Source organism: Aedes albopictus, chromosome 2 (assembly GCF_035046485.1).
Source record: "Aedes albopictus strain Foshan chromosome 2, AalbF5, whole genome shotgun sequence".
Taxonomy (NCBI): Eukaryota; Metazoa; Arthropoda; class Insecta; order Diptera; family Culicidae; genus Aedes; species Aedes albopictus.
This window is the reverse complement of record NC_085137.1, coordinates 52,819,123-52,841,600: the sequence shown is the minus strand read 5'-3', so window position 1 is coordinate 52,841,600 and position 22,478 is coordinate 52,819,123. Positions and strand designations below refer to the sequence as shown.

Below are 22,478 nucleotides of genomic sequence, written 5' to 3'. Positions count from 1 at the left end.
TGCCAGCACCTGAGTCCACAAATCAATGTTCCCCAACGGTCAATGTCGTCACCGTCTGCGTATTCTTCCTCGTATCCACTCCACATGGATGTGTCTAGCAAACGAAAAGCGAGCGGAACTATCCACTACGATCGACCGAAGCACATAAAAAACCTGCACTCAACAAAATGAATACATAAATAACTGACGGCATAAATCATAAACCTTGTTGCATTGTGCCTTTTTGGGGTAGCATCATTTTTTGTGCACCGCAAAGTCAGCCCTTATCGTGACTCCGCTAGAGCTAGAGTTCAGCTTCAAGCTCCGGTGGATTCCGGAAACCGTCATCATTATACCGAGCATACCGACACGTTGTTGTTGGCCGGAATCCGAAATAGTCCCGTAACGAAACGGAAGTGACTGAGTGCTCTTGGTGTGCAGCTGTAGTTCCGAAATTCTGTAGGAAAAAATGTTCCAAAACAAAAAAAGTCGCGGTGCGGTGCAGACCATTGAGCTTTTTGATAAGGTCGACGCGGTTTGTTAGGTGGAAAAAACCGCAAAATAGTAATGTGAATTAGATTGCATTTTCGGTTGTTTTTTATTGCTCGTCGTCAGATGGTTCCTCTGTTGCAGGCTCAACGCAGTGAATGAATTGTGCCTCGCCACTTGATAGCGATGTTTTGCGGCGTCAGGAAATCATGTGCTTCCCCCATGATGGGTTTTCGAAGAAGTGCAGTGTTTTCTGGATAGCGATGTCACCTGGAAGTGAAAATTTTATGTGCGATGCTGTGAATACTAATGGATACGAAATTCGCGAAAGTGGATTGGCGTTGAACATGAAGGCAAAAGCGGTTCCACGTGTCATAGGGTAATCGGTTACTGGAAAGCTCTAGCAATAGAATTGCAACAAGAATCTGCAACATGGCATAAACGCAGTTGATTTTATTGGATTACTTCGTTAAAGTAGTAATAATTATATAAAAATCCAACACAATATTGCAGCAATAGATAGAACAGACAGAACAGACAGAACAGACAGAACAGACAGAACAGACAGAACAGACAGAACAGACAGAACAGACAGAACAGACAGAACAGACAGAACAGACAGAACAGACAGAACAGACAGAACAGACAGAACAGACAGAACAGACAGAACAGACAGAACAGACAGAACAGACAGAACAGACAGAACAGACAGAACAGACAGAACAGACAGAACAGACAGAACAGACAGAACAGACAGAACAGACAGAACAGACAGAACAGACAGAACAGACAGAACAGACAGAACAGACAGAACAGACAGAACAGACAGAACAGACAGAACAGACAGAACAGACAGAACAGACAGAACAGACAGAACAGACAGAACAGACAGAACAGACAGAACAGACAGAACAGACAGAACAGACAGAACAGACAGAACAGACAGAACGAACAGAACAGACAGAACAGACAGAACAGACAGAACAGACAGAACAGACAGAACAGACAGAACAGACAGAACAGACAGAACAGACAGAACAGACAGAACAGACAGAACAGACAGAACAGACAGAACAGACAGAACAGACAGAACAGACAGAACAGACAGAACAGACAGAACAGACAGAACAGACAGAACAGACAGAACAGACAGAACAGACAGAACAGACAGAACAGACAGAACAGACAGAACAGACAGAACAGACAGAACAGACAGAACAGACAGAACAGACAGAACAGACAGAACAGACAGAACAGACAGAACAGACAGAACAGACAGAACAGACAGAACAGACAGAACAGACAGAACAGACAGAACAGACAGAACAGACAGAACAGACAGAACAGACAGAACAGACAGAACAGACAGAACAGACAGAACAGACAGAACAGACAGAACAGACAGAACAGACAGAACAGACAGAACAGACAGAACAGACAGAACAGACAGAACAGACAGAACAGACAGAACAGACAGAACAGACAGAACGAACAGAACAGACAGAACAGACAGAACAGACAGAACAGACAGAACAGACAGAACAGACAGAACAGACAGAACAGACAGAACAGACAGAACAGACAGAACAGACAGAACAGACAGAACAGACAGAACAGACAGAACAGACAGAACAGACAGAACAGACAGAACAGACAGAACAGACAGAACAGACAGAACAGACAGAACAGACAGAACAGACAGAACAGACAGAACAGACAGAACAGACAGAACAGACAGAACAGACAGAACAGACAGAACAGACAGAACAGACAGAACAGACAGAACAGACAGAACAGACAGAACAGACAGAACAGACAGAACAGACAGAACAGACAGAACAGACAGAACAGACAGAACAGACAGAACAGACAGAACAGACAGAACAGACAGAACAGACAGAACAGACAGAACAGACAGAACAGACAGAACGAACAGAACAGACAGAACAGACAGAACAGACAGAACAGACAGAACAGACAGAACAGACAGAACAGACAGAACAGACAGAACAGACAGAACAGACAGAACAGACAGAACAGACAGAACAGACAGAACAGACAGAACAGACAGAACAGACAGAACAGACAGAACAGACAGAACAGACAGAACAGACAGAACAGACAGAACAGACAGAACAGACAGAACAGACAGAACAGACAGAACAGACAGAACAGACAGAACAGACAGAACAGACAGAACAGACAGAACAGACAGAACAGACAGAACAGACAGAACAGACAGAACAGACAGAACAGACAGAACAGACAGAACAGACAGAACAGACAGAACAGACAGAACAGACAGAACAGACAGAACAGACAGAACAGACAGAACAGACAGAACAGACAGAACAGACAGAACAGACAGAACAGACAGAACAGACAGAACAGACAGAACAGACAGAACAGACAGAACAGACAGAACAGACAGAACAGACAGAACAGACAGAACAGACAGAACAGACAGAACAGACAGAACAGACAGAACAGACAGAACAGACAGAACAGACAGAACAGACAGAACAGACAGAACAGACAGAACAGACAGAACAGACAGAACAGACAGAACAGACAGAACAGACAGAACAGACAGAACAGACAGAACAGACAGAACAGACAGAACAGACAGAACAGACAGAACAGACAGAACAGACAGAACAGACAGAACAGACAGAACAGACAGAACAGACAGAACAGACAGAACAGACAGAACAGACAGAACAGACAGAACAGACAGAACAGACAGAACAGACAGAACAGACAGAACAGACAGAACAGACAGAACAGACAGAACAGACAGAACAGACAGAACAGACAGAACAGACAGAACAGACAGAACAGACAGAACAGACAGAACAGACAGAACAGACAGAACAGACAGAACAGACAGAACAGACAGAACAGACAGAACAGACAGAACAGACAGAACAGACAGAACAGACAGAACAGACAGAACAGACAGAACAGACAGAACAGACAGAACAGACAGAACAGACAGAACAGACAGAGCAGACAGAACAGACAGAACAGACAGAACAGACAGAACAGACAGAACAGACAGAACAGACAGAACAGACAGAACAGACAGAACAGACAGAACAGACAGAACAGACAGAACAGACAGAACAGACAGAACAGACAGAACAGACAGAACAGACAGAACAGACAGAACAGACAGAACAGACAGAACAGACAGAACAGACAGAACAGACAGAACAGATAGAACAGACAGAACAGACAGAACAGACAGAACAGACAGAACAGACAGAACAGACACAACAGACAGAACAGACAGAAAAGACATAACGGACAGAACAATACCCTCTATTTCCAAAACATAAAAGGATCAATCGCTTACTAGGTATCTTACAAATAAATTGCGTCAACATAAAGTTCTGCTAGAAAAGCTAATAAAATTCGTGGAGGAATACATTTAAGAATTTCTAGAGAAATATCGTAAGGTTCCAGAAGAAATTTCCAAAGGAAATCAGGAAGAACTTGTTATTGGAAACTCTAAATAAATTTTTGAAACAATTTCGGAAGAAATCTCCAATCGATTTCCTACATAAATCTGTGGAGGAATTTCTGACGGCATCTATTTCGAATAACCAATATCTCAAGACTTTTTAATCAACGGATTTCAATTGATTAGTCAACTCTACAACCAGTGGACACAGAGCATATCAGTGTTACCAGTTACACCATAAAACAAAATCAAAGGAGGGTTTTCTGTAAAAAATTCTTGCTGAAACTTCTGGTGGAATACCTCATAGAATTTCTTGATAACTTGGCAAAGAGTTTCTTGAGAACTTCCAGCAGAAATCCGGGCCGAAAGAATCCTTGGAAGTAAATTTGAAGAAACAAATGGATAATCTTCTGTAGGTATTTCTGAAAAACTTCATGAAGATTAATTATAAAGTAATTTCAGTAGGAATCCCCGGAAATGAGTCCTGGAGAAATTTCTCAATTCAGCTCCTGAAAAAAGTCGTAAATTTACAGAAATATGCTTGGAATAAAAGCTGAAGAATTTATGAGGAAATCTCTGCATCCGTGAAGAATTTCTAACAAATCATTGGAAGAATTTTAGAAGAACTTTCTGAAGATTAAATAAAAACATCGAAATAGTTTCTGATGGAGGACTTAAGGATTCTATAAAGGAATCTCTAAAACAATGTTTGAAGTAGAACCTGGAGAATTTTTCAAGTAATTTCTGGTGAATTCTTTAATGGAATTCCAAGAAGATTTACTGAAGAAATATCTAGAGAAATCTCCAAAAAAATGAATGGAATGCTTTCTAATGACATCCTTGTTCAAGTTTTTGACCATCTGTCGGAATAAAATTCTTAAAGAATATCTGTAAGAATTTCAAAAGTCAGGTTTTTAAAGGCATGTTTTTGGGAATTTCCATTATTTTTTTGGAGAAATTTCCCAAAGAGTCCCTGGAGGAATTCGTAAAGGGATATCCTAACAATTTTCAAAAGGAAACTTCAAATTTGTTTCTGATGAAACAGTAGCAGGAATTTCCAAAATATCTTATAAGAATTGCTGAGGACTTCTAAAAGATCAATAAAAACCACCGGATGCATTTCGGTGGGAATGACAGAAGGATTTTATAAAGAAATTATTATCTCTGAAACAATTTTTGAATGAGTACCAGGAGAAATTTTTAAAAAGATCGCTGGTGAAATCTTCCATGACATTCCTATAATATTTACTGAATTAATCTCTGGAGGAAGTTCCGAAGGAGTGCATGAAACATTTTCTAATCTGAAGGAATTCCTAGAGGAACATCTTGTGAAATATCTGGAAGAATTTCGGAAGGAAACGCTGAGCACATATGTGAAAAAATCCATAAACGTGCAGCAAATTCTGAGGAAGTCTGTAGAAAAAATTTTTAGAGAAAACTTTTGATTAGTTTCTGAAGAAATCTTTAGGGGAATTTTTATAGGTGATTCCGCAGAATTTCCAGAATATATCCATGGAAATGTTTTTAAAAATCTCTGGGAAAAATTTCGAAAGAATCCCTAGAGAATTTTTGCAATAGCTTGAGGAGCAATTTATGGAAGATTTTCTCAAGGGGTTCTTGTATAAATTTCTAAAGAAGTGTGTAGAGGAATTTCTGCAGGAATTCCCAGAGTGTTTTCATTTTTCAAATAAATAGTAGGAAGATTTCATGAAAGAATTTCTGAAGGAAATCCTAAAGCAAATCATGGAATATTTTTCTATGGATAACTTGGAGGAATTTCCAGAAGCATCTTAAGAGAAATTTCCAAAGGAATCCGTGGAGCAATTTTTAATGAGATATTTGAAAGATTTTTTCAAACCCCCGTTAAAATTTCTAAAGGAATGCCTAAAAGAATTTCTTGAAAAATCCTTGAAAGAAGGTTTTAAGTAATTCATGGAGAAAATTATGAAGAAATTTATGCAAGATTTTCTAAAAATATTCATTAGCAAAATTCTGGATCAATCACTACTGGAATTTCTGCAGGTGTCCCTGGAGGAGAATTTCGAAAGAAAACTCTAGAGAGTTCTTCAAATGAATTCTTGGAAGATTTTTAATCATGAAAAATGTTCTGCAGGAACCGGAGTTATTTCCAAAAGAATATTTGGAAGAACTTTTGTAGGACTTTTGGAAGTTTAAAAAATAGCTTTTGGAAGTTTAAAAAATTATCGAATTATGAAGGAGTATCTAGAGAAATTTCTGAAATAATCGCTATCGAAATCTATAATGGAATTTCTAGAAGATTTACTGAAGTAATCTCAGGAGAAATTTCCGTAGGAATGCATGGTAGATTTCTTAATGTCCAAGTATCACATTTTTGAACATCTGCTTGAAGGAATTCTTAGAAGAATTTCTTACAGAATATTTGTAAGAATTTCAGAAGGAAACGCTGAAAGAATTTGTGAAAACATCTGTAGAAGATTTGTCGTGAGAATCCTAGAAGGGATTTCTGAGAAAAAAAATCAAGCCAGTTCTAAAGAAGTTCATGGAAAGTCTCTGGAGAAAGCTCCAGAAAAAAATTAGAAGATAACCTTGGAAAATTTTGTGAATGTATCTCTGCAATTTACACAAAAAATTTCTTCAAATCTCTGGTGAAATTTCCGAAGTAATCCCCAGAGAATTTCCTCAGCTACTTTAGTAGCAATCCATGGAAGGTTTTCTAAAAAAATTCAAAGACAAATTTGGAAATTTGGTAGGAGTTTCTGCAGGAATATGCAAAGTATTTCTATATTTCAAGAATTTTCAAAGCAACAGGAAGATTTTTTGAAAGAATTGTTAGAATCCCAAAATGGCCACCACAATGGTTGACTTTGGCACTTACTCACGATTTCGAATACACAAATCTCTTCGTGTACAAAACCAACGCAACTGAGCTTCTTATTTTAATCTTATTACAAGTGAGCAAGAACAGAATAATAAAATGCACTTTTGTTTAAAGCTTGCTTCTTGAGATTTGTGCGTCTGAAGTTCTGATGCACCCTTGAAGCGGTATTTCAAGACATTTGTCCTTAAGGAATTCATGGAATATTTTCCTATGGATAATTCGAAGGATTTTCTGAAGGAATCTTTAAAGAGTTTACTAACGGAATCCGTGGAGCGATTTCTCATGCAATATTTCTAAGAATTGAAAAATTTTCGTAAAAATTTCCAAAGAAATCCCTAAACTAATTTCTTCAAAAATCATTGAAAGATTTGGTTATTCGTGTAGTAATTTATGAAGAAATTCATGCAAGACTTTTTAAAAGAATTCACTCACAAAATTCTGCGGCCTGCCTGCTTTTTCGCATTTTTGAAGGTATCCCTGGAGAAGAATTTCTATACAGAAATCCAAAGAGAAAATCTCCAAATGAATCATAGGAGAATTGTTTTTGCAAGACTCCCTGAAGCAATACATAGAGAAATGTGTAAAAGAATTTTTGGTATATGTTTTGAAAATTGCCTATAGAATTTCCAAAAGAACCCCAAGAAAAAAAAAATTAAAGAATCGATGAATAAATTCGTAAAGAAATTCATGGAGTTATTTCTGAAAAACGTGGAGTTCTTGAGAAAGTCCTTGAATAATGTTTTTAAAAAATCCAAGAAGAACATTTCTGAAAGAATTCTTGAAAGACTTTAAATAACTCGTGAAGCAGTTCCAGAGGAAATTTTCGGAGAAATTCTGAGAAATATATTGAAGCAGTTCCAGAGGAAATTTTCGGAGAAATTCTGAGAAATATTTTTGAATGAGTTGTAGGGATTCTTAACCATTTTTTTGAGAAAAATACCGAAAGCTTCGGGAAGAATCTCTGTACGAATTTTCAAAAGAAAATCATGAAGAATTACCGTTGCAATCCATGCAGAATTTTCTGATAAAAAAAAATATTTATGAATCTTTTGGAGTCTCTAGTGGAAAATCTGAAACAGAAAGAAGAGCTACTTGCTATTCAGAAGCTATTTAGAAAAGATAAGACTGGAAAACAGACAGCATATATACAACATACAGGAGTGATAGAAGAAAACTAACATAGAAACTTAATAGATCGTTTAGAGCAAACTGATGAGATAGAATAAAGAGAACAGAAGAAATAGAAAAATGAAAGAACAGAATGAACGACAGAACAGGTGATTTTTTTTTATTATCGTACAAATTAGTACGAAGGTTTTCAGAATTTTTCATTAATATTAAATACAGGGTCGCCTAATTTTCCGGAAAACTCCAGTGGAAAACAATCTTTTTCCACAGACACCACCTACTTGACTCAACAACAAAGCATCGTAGACACAATTCTTTGTTGTGAAATCATAAGCAATTTTTCTCAGCAATTCAAAAAATACAAAAATACAAATTAAAAAATGTTTTCCATAAAATGTTTCACTGTTGATAATCGGTTGGAAAAGCCGGAAAAACTATTTGGAAAGTTGAGCTTGAGCTTGATTGACCGCCCGCAGTTGCTACTCCAGTATCGCCAGATCAGCTACACTCACTCAAGGAACCAATGAGATAGCTGCTTGGGACTAACAGGCATCTTCAGTGTGTGAGCGTTGGTGGTCTTGTATTTTTGGGCGACAATAATGGCGCCTGCTGCGTCAGGTTTCAGGTGAATGGGGAAGGGGAGGGAAGTGATGATTGCAATCGCTTGCCCACATCAGGCCGTTGAATCCTCTGCGCCTGCACAAGGTCATCCGGATGTTGTAGTGTTGGTGGGAAATGTTTATTTTTGGCACATGGATCATGCATTGGTACAAGGGTGCCAGGCGTAAAGCGATAGATTGTGTGAAGATTACTGTGAAGCGGCACAGTCCGCTTGGTTGCATAACTTGTAGACGTTATATGATAGATTGACACTGTGCTGTGATGAAAGTTGGAAGGAAGGGAAACAGCTTTTTTCCAATCCGTTTCTGGTTCTATCGATCGCTACGAACATACGAATATACATGAGATGTATGTATAGGAGAGAGAGTAAGAGAGAAAGTAGATAGAAAGATACAAAGTAGGAGGAAAGGGACGAGCCAGGGATTGAACCCAGGACCTTCTCCATATGAATCAGAAGCGGTAGCCACTAGACCACCAAGCTCGTCGGAAAAACTATTTGGGAAGTCCTGAAAAATTCTTATAAAATGATTTTTGGAAGGCAATTTCATAAATTATATTCTGTGAAATTTTCAAGATGTGGTTTTTCTCCATTCCTGAGTTATGACCAATTTTGTGCAAATCAATAATAGAGACGGTCGAAAATCAACCAACATCTGGACAATTTCCTTTGAAAATAAAATTAAGAATTTTTTCGCACTTCCTAAATAGTTTTCCGACTATTCTAACCACTTTTCCTCAACAGTGGAAAACTTTGTGGAAACAGTTTTCAATTTGTATTTTTTTTGAATTGCTGAGAAAATTTGCTACGATTTCACCAAAAAATAAAAACATTGTGTCTACGATGCTTCGTTCTTCAGTTATAATTTTTCAAAGAAAAGGGCTCATATAACACATCTGGACAATTTCCACAAAAGTGGTCATATCTCAGGAACGGAGAAAAACCATATCTTGAAAATTTTACAGAATATAGCTTATAAAATTTCCTTATATTTTTTTTATAAACTTTGAAAATAGTTTTGCCGACTTTTCCAACCGATTTTCCTCAACAGTGAAAAATTTATTGGGAAATAATTTTTATTTTATATTTTTTTTTTAATTGCTGAGAAAATTTGCTTATGATTTCACAAAAAATGTGTCTACGATGCTTCGTTCTTGAGTTATGATTTTTCAAAGTAGGTGGTTTCTGTGGAAAATGTTTGTTTTCCACTGGAGTTTTCTGAAAATAAGGCAACCCTGTTTTTTTTTTTCAATTTAAATTTTGTTCATATATATGAACCCTACCTGCAAAAAAAACATCAAATTCTGAGAACCTTCGTATCTATTTGTACGATAATGAAAGAAATCCCAAACAGTTAGATCCTGGAGAAGCAAACAGAGAGTTTTTTTTAACGATAAAAGGACAGCAAACATAACTGAGAGAACACTCTTAAAAAGATCAGAATGAACAAGACATACAACAGAGAAACATCTATAAAAACAAAGGAAACAGAAAGTGTTTTTCTCAGTTACCTTTACCAATGCATGCAATCGCTTTTCTGCATTCACTTCAGTCCCGAATTATATTGCTTTGTGGAAAATATATATGCAAGCGACTGAAGTTTGACCCTTATAATTAAGTATGTTTACCTGAATGAAAAACTGCTGTTACTGCTGAATGCTATGGTTCATTTTTCATATTTCTCATTTTAATTAACTATCAGAACAGCGAGTCATAGGTTCGCTAGAAGAAACGTTGCAACGGAAACTGAGTTACACGTTCCAGAAACATGGAATATCTGAGTAAACCAGAAGGGCTTAAAACTATGACACGATGATAATCATCGTACAAAATGCACCAGAACAAGCATTCCAAACGATATTTTATGCAAGTGACCACAGAAAAAAAACTTGCCCCAGTGAGTAGTGCATCAGTGCAGCAGTGAAAAAGTGACAACGGGAAAACAAGAGTGGACGATAATATCATCTACCGGTGCAACCGAACGAACAAATGGACTGTCATGAATTATGAAAGTGATTTAACGCTGAAGTCACCTGCCAGGACAAGCAGCAGCTGCTGGACGGCGGCACGATGGACGGTGAGAACCGCATCATCCTGAACGTGGGAGGCATCAGGTGAGTAAAATCCGGAAAGAAACTTGTCACTGTTTTTCACCATCGTGTTTGTGATCAAAGCTTATTTTAAGTTCTGTTCAACAAATTATTTCCGCATTTCCACTATTTTGCCTTTAGTTCAACTTCCCGTTCCAATCACGTAGTGGCACTTTCACAGTTCAATTACATCATCATCATCGTCATTCCATTGGACTTCACAACGGAAGGAGGGTTAAGTCTCGAGAGGATTGAAACCAAGCAAAACCGACCCATTTGAACGATTTTGCCATCCGTTGTTTCCCAAGCCATGTTCTGTGGGGGCGATACTTCCGAAGGAAGTCAGTCTTGTCGTCGGAGCTTCTCGAAGACGTCTTCGTCGTCGCCATAGTCTACAATACAAACCAACGTCACCCAAGAGTGGTACTTATCAGAGCGTACTAATTGCTCCTAATTACCTTCTCTATGTCTTTATCGAGTTGCTTCCGAACGAGTTGCTCTTTTTTGCTGGGCCCGTCCGACGTCGTTGGGATGCCACGATGAGCGTCAGCAGCAATGGAATGGCCACAAAAAACCCAACTCCCATTCCCCAGATTGATGACGCTTTAATGGATTCCAGCCTCATCCCATCAGGGAACGAACGTGCCCGGACGGATTCACGACTTTAAAATGGAATACCTGTGGAACGCGAACAAGCTTGACAATAGGTTTTTGTACTGGCAGAAAATTTAATGAATTCCGCTTTCTGAAAACCTTTTCATCTCAACCATCCTTCGTAACCATTATGGTAATGAAGTTACATACTGATCAGCTTCTCGAACGATCCAAGAACTTTTATCCAATTACCGTGTGTGTGCCGCCAACAAGTCCCATCAGCAGGTTTGAACTAACTTACCGCAAAACTTTGTCTTACCTTTGCATGATGGCTACGCAAAACCACTCCTCCTCAGAGAGAAAGGTGTCACATCCAATAATTACTTTCAAAGTTTGAGGAGGAAACATCTACCTTTGTACGCAGAACACCCATTTGTAAAACTACCATGTGCGTTAATTGCTTTGACTTGCCGCTTTGTCAGGTGGGTCACAAGTTTCTGGTACGCTGGATATGAAGGCGCTGACTTGTTCATGGTACAGTGTATCAAGCGACTGTCAGAACAGTACTTCGGTGTATTATTTTTTTTATACATATTATTCATATCTGTTTGTTTGATACATATAAAATATAGGCTGTTTATTACAAGAATGACCGTTGAATTAAATTTCAAGGGATCAGGGTGGCTAAGTATCATTCTCGGTTTCTGTTTTTCAGTCGAAAATGAATAACTGCGGTGGTCATTTTCAGTTCCTCGATGTGAAAACTGGCAGAGTTCGAGAGCTCCATTCGTGAGCGACCCAACAATGTGTCATTCCCAATCATCCACAAGTTACTCAAATTGTTTTCCACTGTTGAGTATAATTGGTTGAAAAAATCGAAAAAAAAAACTATTTAGGAAGTCCGGAAAAATTACAAAAAAAAATGTTTATGGAAGGAAATTTTATAAGCTATATTCTGTAAAATTTTCAAGATGTGTTTTTTTATTCCTGCGTGATAATCATTTTTGTGAAAATAATAATCAAGACGGTCAAAAATCAACCAACATCTGATCAATTTTCACAAAATTGATCATTATTAACCCTCTAATACCCAATCCCGCCTTTATACGGGGTATAGTTTGAGCAGTTTTGTAATTTTTGTTTCGTGGAAAATCAATTTTTTTATATTTTTAGCTGATATTTAGGACTGTTTTGCATATCTCAAAATGGTTTTTGGTGTATTTTAACGCGAATTTACCTTTTTCAAAATCATTTAAAAATTGATGTTTTAGTCACCTTTTAGAAGTTATTGTTTATTTTGTATTGAATCGCTACAATTAACATATTTTAAAATTTTCCCAGATCATGTTTGATGGTTTAAGGGAATCGAATACACTCTAAAATTATTTTCCTTAAAATTACACGGAAAATAAAATTTTCAGTGAAAAAAAATTAAAATAATAATATTTCAACAATAATCATAAAATCTCAAAATGTTTTCATCTCAAAAATCCGTTCCCCAAATTGGCTTCCAGGAAAAATATAAAAGTGTGGGGATGTTCAAAAATAAAAATTAGAAAAATCAAAAACTGAAATTCACGAAATTGAGAATTAAAAAGAATCATCTTCCAAAACATGTTTAAATCGATTTTAGATGACGAAAAATGATATTTAGATCCAAATAAAAAATTTGGGTATTAGAGGGTTAAGGAACGAATAAAAAAACACATCTTGAAAATTTCACAGAATATGGCTTATGTAATTTCATTCCAAAGATAATTTTTTAAGAATGTTTTTTGATTTCCTTAATAATTTCCCGGCTTTTCCAATCAATTTTTCTCATTAGTGGAAAATTTTGTGGAAAACAATTTTCGTATTGTATTTTTTTTCCAATTGCTGAGAAAATTTGCTTTTGATTTTTTGGCATCCATTTTAAAAATTGTTTAGCCTATAACTTTGTTGTTGAAAGTTTGACTGTAAGTTCTCCAAGTAAGGCATAATAAGTGGTTATTATTATTATATTTTATTAAAGACACTTTACCAAATACCCAAAATCTGTCAGAGACACATAGGTTTGCTCTTGAGACAAACAAATGTTGCGCTGTGTAATGTATACTATTCCTGGTCAAATTTTGGTCGATTTTTGTGCATGCAATCAAAAGTTATACATTATTCATTGTATCTCATTTTTCCGAGTCCAGTCTTTAGGTACAGAATTGTTTTTCAAAACAAGCAAAACTTAAGGTTCGGGAAACTATCTCTTAATTTCGTTTTCGGAAATTATTCCAAACATTTTGTTTTTGGAATTTATTCTACATTTTTTTTTTAATTTTTATGCGATGATATCTTTGGTCAGTCTTTTAGTAATTGTCCAAGCAATTCCAACCGTTTTTAAGGAAGCTTCTATTGAAATTCCTTCGGATATGTTGTCGTTAATTTTTTTTAAATGTTTTTGACAATTCCCTTTGAATATGTTTGAGAACTCTGCAGGCAATTGCTTTGAGAATTCCTAGAGAAGAATTTCTTCGGAAGATACTAAGTGTAAATTTTGGAAATATTTCGACAAGTTTTGTTTTTTGGAATAAATCTTAAAAAATCGTATAGTTTTTTTTCTGCGGTTTTCCTTATTCTATTTTCTAACAAAACCCCCTTCTTCTCCATATTTTTGGAACCTTATTTTGAAATTCTAAAGAGAATTTATTCGATAACTTCTTTCAGAATTTTTAAGCAATTCCATCAGTGATTTTTTTTAATTCTTGGAAGTTTGTTTGTAACATTGACAATTTATATTCTATTTTTTTAATTTTTTTGTCTATATTTATTGCCAATTACTATGAAAGATTGTTTTTTTAATCTTTCAGTAATAAACTTGGTGTTTTTTTTTCTTCCGGAAATCTATGTGTGATTTTTTTTATTTCATTTAATGATTCTAAATTTATTAAAGGAATTTCGAAGTGATTTCTGAAGTAATTTTGAAAACTTAATTGCTTTGAAAGTTCTTTGAGATCTTCGTTTTTTTTTCTAATTTCTATCGATTTTTGCTGTGAGCTTTTTTGTATATTTCTTTAAAAGTTTTATAATTGACATTTTGGTTTCCTTTGGTAAATCATGCTTTATTACAGGGAAAACTTCTACTGGAATTCTTGTGGTTGTTCTTTAGAAATTCCTACCGCAATACACCTAAAATTCCCTTCAGAATTTATTTGAGTATCTCGTCGGCCATTTGATTTTTTTCTGGGAATTTATCACATATCATTTTTATGAATTGAGGTATTATTTAGGTATTATTATGGAAGTTTCTTTAGTCACCTCTTCAAGAATTCTTTAGGTGATTTTTGTGGAAATTTCCTAAGAAGTTCCTCCTGAAAATACTTGAGAATTCTGTCGACCATTTTTCAAGATATTTTCCAGAAACTGATTGGAAATTCCATCGTCCTTTTTTTTTATTTTTTTTTACTTTTTATTTTTTATTTTTTTCTTTCGGTTATTATGCGCAAATTGTTTTGTGATTTTTTTTAGATAATTTCGTTAATTTTTTTTTCGGAATTCATGTTTGTAAATTAAACAAGTTGATTATATATAAATTAGCTTATGATTTTTTGGAATTTTGCAGTGGCTTCGGATGTGTGTGTGTTTTTTTACATTTATTTGGAAGTTATTTTTTTCGAAACATCGTTGAAAATTCTGTAAGACTTTTCATTCTTATAACGACATATCTATGAGAAATTATTTTAGGATTACTTTGCGAACTATTCTGCAATTCCTTCAAAAATTGCCTTTTGCAATTCCATGGGTAATATTCTGGGATGCCTTCCATCCATTCCTTATAAAGACCTTAAGAAATTATACTGAGAAAAAGCTTTAAAAATTTTACAAATTCATTTAAAAATGTCACTTTTTCATTTTTTTCCATTTTTTTCTTCTTCTCTTCAAAAAAAATGGATATAGGATGGGCATTATCGGCAGGTTTGTTCTCTTCGTCATGGGGGATTTTTGTAGGCCAAATTGCCTGAAATTTGGGTATATAACTCAGCTTGTTTGGGAAGGATTTGAGGCCAACTTTGAGACCTACAGGTTTCAAAAAACTTCCATGACGAAGAGAACAAAACTGTCGAGAATATATAAGTTCCCCTACTTTCAATTAAGTTTTTTTGGTAAACTTTCCAGTTTAAAACTTGATTCTGGCAATTAATTTGGATATTGCTATGAGATCCTTCGACAAATAATGCAGGAATCCTTTCAGAAATGTATAAGTTTTCCTCGGGTTTTGTGGGATGTTATTTGCAGTTTTTCTACCAATTTCTTGGGGAATCAATTAAAACTGACGTTGGCAATGATTTGTATGAGATTTCCTTAAGGAAATTATTTTGCAATCCCTTCGGAAATTTCTACTATTTTCCGGTAATTTCTTAGTTTTTTTTAATTTTTTTCTGTATCAACGAGATTTTTAACCCTAGGCTAGTTCATCTCGGGACCCACGTTTTACCTCCCTTCCGAAGAAAGAACTCAAATTTTCCGAGTTTGTCGGGAGTGGGATTCGATCCCAGGTCCTCGGCGTGATAGTCAAGTGTTCTGACCATCACACCAGGTCCGCTCCACAATTTCTTAGTTAATGTTTTCACCAATCACGTTGGAAATTGAGTGGGCTGCGTTGACTTCGACAATTTATTAATAATTTTCTTTGAGGATTCTTGCTGAAAAATTTTAGGAAATTTCTTTAAAAAATTCTAAGACTTGTTTTAGTATTTCTTTCTTTAGTAATATCTTTGGGGGTTCAGTTAAAATTTCACTTCTGAAATTTATTTCTTAATTTCGTTGAGTTTCTTCAGAATTTTTCTTCAATATTTTTAAGTGATACATTTGGCAATTTCGTTTGGAATTCAGTACAAAATGACTTCGGTAAATTATTTGAAAATTCTTTTGTGATTTTCTTGTGGCAAATTATTTAACAAATTATTTTTCCAGGAAGCACTTGGAAATTTCTGAGAAATTGCTTTTGGTAATCATATTGGTTAGCAATTTAGTAGGAGGTCCAGTTCAAATTGATTTTTTTTAGATTTTTTTTTCAATCATTGTGTTGGCAATTTCTTCGGGGGCTTAGTTGCGATGAACTCCTGCAATTTTTGAGATTTTTTCGGCATATTATTTGGGATTCTCTTGGGTAAAGTCTTTTGTATTTTTTTTAATACTGTTCGAGCGTGGAGCTCTATTGCCGGCCACCGGAGGTTTTTCTTGCCCGCTGTAGCAACAGCGGCGCTCCAAATCACGGGAACGTTGGAATTCCCCACTAGGATCACTTCTCCGATCCTTATAGCACAAACTCTAGGCACTATTCACACCTTGTCAGAGTGCATTCACGCACGCACACACGTGTGACGATCGACCGACGGGGTTGATTATTGCCATCTTTGGCCACTACCGCAGATACGGTTCGGATAGAGAAAAGAGTTTGGTTGATGGGGTTTGCACTGCACTACTTGATTTTATTGCGCGAGGACGGGATGAAATGATAGAACACGCTACCGATCGCTTTGGGTGTCTATATTGTACTATTGCTGGGTTGGGTATTTAGGTGTTTGGTGTTACTTAACAATTCAATGGGATGAGTTTCTTTGGGCACAGTGTACAGTATTGGGTTTAAATGTGGTGACGGGTTACAAGTTCATTGGTGTGTTTTGTTCAGTTCAGGTCAGCTTAATCCTAGATACTATTTACAAATTACAACTATTTACAACATTCAAACTATTTACAAATATATACACGATCAGCGTACTGATCAAATATTTATGATCTTTTCTACAGCAATTTTAAAATTAAGTTAAAATTGACGTTGGCAAATAATTCATAAATATCTTAAAAATGGCCTTTAGTAAATTATATGAGTATCCCTTAGCAAAGTTCTACTTTTTTTCGATTATTCATTTAGTATTTTTTTAGTTATTTGCATTGGATTGCATTGTAAAGGTAATTCAATTTCAATTGACTTAGCAATTAATTTTAAAATCGCTCTCGCTAGATTTTTCTAGACAATATATTTGGAAAGTCCTTCGAAAATGTTAGGGACTTTCGTTTTTGGTAATTTTTTAAGTAATTTCTTTGGCAATTATCTTGGGAATTCATTTATAATTGACTCCAGCGATTTTTCATCGACAAATAATTAGATAATTTTTTGGAATATTTCTTCTAGTAACTAGTTGGACAATTTGTTCGCTTTAAAAAAAAATGAAATAGTTTTTAAGGTTGTTTTTCTGGAAAATATTTGAGCATGAGCATGAGCATAGATGACCGTGCAATTCGTAGTTGCTACTCCGTGGTTGACCAGAACAATCGAAATTGCAAGGAACCAACAAACGGAGCTTGGGAGTAGCTACCGCTCTCAATGTGCACAGTTTGAGAATTCCGAACTTTATTAGTCAATAACGGCGCCGGTCACGTCCTTACGGTCATCGAGGAAGGGAAGGAATGTTAGTGTGACGAGATCACCTCATCTTCTCCACGACTGTCACGGGAAGGAGTTTTTGTTAGTAAGGGAGGGGGAGAGTCACATGATTTGGATTCACTTTGGTAAGTGATGTGATTCATGCAACCTTTATTTGAGTCAAAACGTTTATTCATTTTGACTAAAATATTACAAATGACGACACCGAAGATGATGAGCCATTCAAATTTTTGTATACAGGCAAAAAAAGAAAGAAAATATTTATTATCAACTAAATGTGTATTGGGAACAAGCGCCGACACATGACGTGACGAACTTTTCAATATTTGTTAGATAAATACACAAAAACCAGTTAAGAATTTTATACATCCTTCAGCATTTATTATTATGATAAAATGGAACGAGTTCACCAATAAACAACCTTCGAAGTGTGCAGTGCGTATGTACTGCAGCATCTTCCACTAACTGACCTCGGGCACGACGATGTACACATTCACATTGACTACGACGACGCGGCCGATCTGAATGAAAAAAGCGGCACTTCCACTTTGTTTCCAAAAACACACTAAAATGCCCCGTACGAAGATGATCACTGTGAAATAGGCAACAACGACGACGCGCAAGCGGCCGATCCGAATGAAAAAAGCGACGTTTCGACTTTGACTCCAAAAACACACTCGGTTGTTTATTTGGAAAATATTTTAAAATATTCTTCAGCAAACTATTTAGAAATTCTTATGAATATATAGGAAGATTTCGTCCTCTGAAGTTCCTACGGAAACTTTTAAGTAATTTGATTCATTTATTTTTTAAGTACTTTTGACAATTTGAAATTCAGTTGAAATGGACCTTTGCAATGTAGGGGGATTAGGGGCATAATGGACACCCTAAGCAAATGAGTATGTTAGACCCGTAAAACTGAGTAAAACTTAACTAATAATATGTTATGACTTTCAACTTTAACTTGTTTCCTTCGTATTTCAATCATTTACAGCAGGTAGAATGTCTGTATTGTGAAGAAATAATGAATAGTAAACCGTGTGTTTTTCAGGGCTGGCAGGAAAGGTACGGGGCGAAATGGACACCCATCGGGGCATAATGGACACCCCTGCATATTTTATGCTTATTCTTTGGTTACATCGACCAGTTAAGTAATTTGCCTACGGAGATCAATACCACAGATATAATACTCCATCTTAGACAAGTTTTCATAACATCAAAGTTAATTAAATAAACTTTAGACTAAAATAATCGAATTGATTTTTTCCAAACTCTCTAAAACGCCTAAAAGTATGCAATGCGCGTGCATCCATTCGCAATTGCCAGTGTTCATTTCGCCCCGAATCGACTACAACATTTAAATTGCTATTTTAAGTAAATTCCGATCAAAAATAAAATATTTCATCCATTGCTAAATCTTCGTATACATGTAGATAAAGTAACAATTAATTTGTTTTTATGGTGGACACACTCAAACACTTGTAATACCTCATTTGATGGTGCTTCGAAATTATAAGAATTTCACCATATGAAAAACATATTTCAATTTCAATGATATTTTGATTATTTTGGAGCAATATAAATAGTACTTTTGTGAAATAGAACCATGATTTGTTCCTTCACACTTATACATTGAAAGTTTTACATAAAAGTCAACGGTTTCGGAAAAATCAGGGGTGTCCATTTCGCCCCGGGTGTCCATTATGCCCCTAATACCCCTATTTGGAATATCTCAAACATAAATGTTGTAACATGCACAAAACTTCACATTTCTATGAATTTGGAATTGTTTTCAGTCATCTTGGATTTGGCCGCCATTTTGAGTATTTTATCATTTAATCATGATTCGGTTTTCGCTGTGTTGGCAACCATCAAAATCAAATATGAACTTCCCATTAGAAAGCTGAGTCTAAGCTTTTCAGCACATTAAAATATTTAGGTGAGCATTGACCATGACAATGAGATACCGATGATAACGTGAGCCAACCTTCATGGCAGTTTTAACAGAACATTGCATCGCAACGAGTTCATGTGGATGTCATAGTGATTCAAAAATGGATGGACAATACAATGTAGATATGTATATCTATATGTAAGGTTGTCAAAACTTATGAATAAAGCGTTACACTTTGCCCAATCAATCAAGCTACCAAAAACGTTGCGTAATCAATAGTTGTGTCCTGTAAAAAGAAAATCAAGTTTCGAAACCTTCAGACTAGCCCAGCCTGTCCGATTGAAAATAACATCCACAACGGTTGGGGCGGGAGAATGCTAGCACGAAAGCACCGGATTTGTTTAGAAGAAGCATATGAATCCTTGATGATGTTTACTCTGTTGTCGTTCACTTTTGCCTGATCTCCTCCCTTTTGCAAATCCCACCCGACTACGAAGACTGCGAGGATGATGATGATGATCTAGTCATGTTTATGTTTTCATCTTCCATATGCCAGACATGTTATTAAAAGTTGTTTGACTTTTTCACCTTTTGCTCTCGTTTGCTTTTTTTTTCGCTCTGTTTCTTTCTGACTGTGATGTTGCGACGCTATCTACGCTGCTATATTTGCACCAATGACCGTGACCGGTGACGACGACGACGCAACGATGGATCGATGCTCTCGGTATGCACAGATATGAAACATACAAGGCAACCCTCAAGAAGATTCCTGCTACCAGACTGTCGCGTCTGACCGAGGCACTGGCCAATTACGATCCGATACTTAACGAGTACTTTTTCGACCGACATCCGGGAGTGTTTGCCCAGGTGCTTAACTACTACCGGTGAGTTGACCATGGAAAGCTTCCGCCTATTCACTGTGAAACGGTTATGTTGAATGTAAAACTTATGTTTTGTTTCTCTATTCACTTGGAAGAACCGGCAAGCTGCACTACCCAACGGATGTCTGTGGGCCTCTGTTCGAAGAGGAGCTGGAGTTTTGGGGCCTTGACTCGAACCAGGTGGAACCGTGCTGCTGGTCGACTTACAGTGTGCATCGGGATACTCAGGTGAGTGTTGGTAAATCCTCGTTGTCTTGAAACACGATGATAAATTGAAAGGGATCCGTCAATTTTTATCGTCGAAATGCTTCTTACTGAACTACCTTTAATTTTTAAAAACCCAGATTAATCCACCTAGTGGTGATAGTGCCTTTCTCGTCGAACATGTACTCATGATCTTTCCTTGGTTGGGATACGACTGGGATGATTTTGCTTCACAATGTTGGCTTCAGCCTTTTGGGGGAATCGAAAACACTAGTTCAGTGCTTCCCAAACTGTGCGCCGCGGCGCCCTGGTGCGCCGTGAACATCTCTCAGGTGCGCCGCAGGCTCTTGAGTCAAAACACAAAGAATAAACTCTTTTTTGTTGTTTATGTTTTATTTAGTAAAACTAGTGTCACCTCACAGCCTATTTTGTATTCTATACCAATGTCCTGCCTTTTTGAAGAAGACTTCAAAATAAAATCACTCTAAGTGGTTTTCCCTCTTCTAAATTTTCAATTAAAAAAAAAAACATTCCAAAGTCCACGAGTGTTTTCCGGAATTTCTAATATTATCATGAAACTTCTAGATTTTTCAAAAAAAAAAAATAAATAAATTTTCGGCATTTCGAAAATTTTTGTAAAGACTCTCCAATTGTTAAACTTTTCATTTCATTTTGCTTAGTTTTCGATTTTATTAATGGCTTGTAATTCAAAGTTAATATTTCAACAAACTTTTTTGAAGTTCTTTCCATAATATTGTCATCTATAATTACTGTCAATCTCCAACCGTTTTTTTTGGTTGTGTTCTTCCGCATACAAAAAAAATTACCCCACACCGTCACTGTCAGCCGTCTTGACAGCTTCTGAACATTTTTATTTATATTTTCCCCAAAATTTGGTAATCTACGTGCTTTATTTAACAATTTTAAAAGCTTTGCAATGCAGTCCTCCAGAAACCTAAAATTTGTGTCAAGTTCTGTGAATCTTCAAGCAATTTTTCTTTAAGAAGCATTTTAAAAATTTATTTTTTCAATTATAAGAAAATATGACATTGAAAGATTTTTTAACGTTTTTTATTTGAAATTTTGAACTGAAGTTGTTAAAATTGTTAAAATTCTTTACAAAAAGTAGTTGGTGCGCCGCGACATTTTTGAAAATTTCAAAAGGCGCCGCGGTAGCTAGTTTCTTTGCATGGGCCATCATTCCGAAGCATGATATTTCCGTCGACGTAATGCGAACTGTTCCTGAATCCTGATAATACCTTATTTAGAAAAGCAATAATTTTAATAAAATTGGGAAACTTAATAATTGAACATATTCCGACGTTACGTTAAACGTATAGACAGAGCTGAAAAATATCAGAGTTTTCAGTTGGCTGCCTAAGCACCTTCACTATCACTGAAGACCGATCAACATCAAGACGATTATTACAAGCTAGGATATAACGTCTTTCACAATCACAGATGACTTTACGGTCTTCGACATAGTTTTTTCTTCACACTTTAGGCTATATTTTATTATCATAGGTTTCAAAATTCATGTACAATTTGACAAGAAATGCAAGCAAGTGAAATTGCCCATCTAAATCCCATAAAAAAAATTCCCAGTAGTTTTAGACGCAAAAGAGGATTGAAAAGGCTTTGATGCGATAATTTTCATTTTCTCATATAACGTTGACCTATCCTACTGTATATTTTTACACCTCAGTGATTTGATGAGATTGCTTAAGTACAGAAAAAAAGACATATCATTTGTAACATATTGCTATTATATTCATCGTTACAAAAAAATAATCGCCAAATGCTAATCAGGTTGCGTTTCACAAGCCGCTGCTGGCTTGATGTTGGTAGTGAGTAGA

General features: G+C 36.1%; 1 protein-coding gene across 4 annotated transcripts in view; it reads left to right on the top strand.

Annotated features, from left to right (window-relative positions):
• LOC109421548 (potassium voltage-gated channel protein Shaw) overlaps positions 1–22,478 on the top strand; it is a 289,085-nt gene that overhangs the window by 119,979 nt on the left and 146,628 nt on the right. For 2 of the 4 annotated variants that reach the window (XM_029871246.2, XM_029871247.2), the window contains exons 2-4: positions 10,244–10,655; positions 20,272–20,421; positions 20,514–20,646. In XM_029871246.2, the coding sequence (XP_029727106.1) occupies positions 10,612–10,655; positions 20,272–20,421; positions 20,514–20,646 (327 nt within the window). In that variant the 5' untranslated portion in view covers positions 10,244–10,611. Of the gene's footprint in view, positions 1–10,243; positions 10,656–20,271; positions 20,422–20,513; positions 20,647–22,478 lie in introns of those variants that run through there. The other 2 variants (XM_062849685.1, XM_062849686.1) reach the window with 2 other exon arrangements.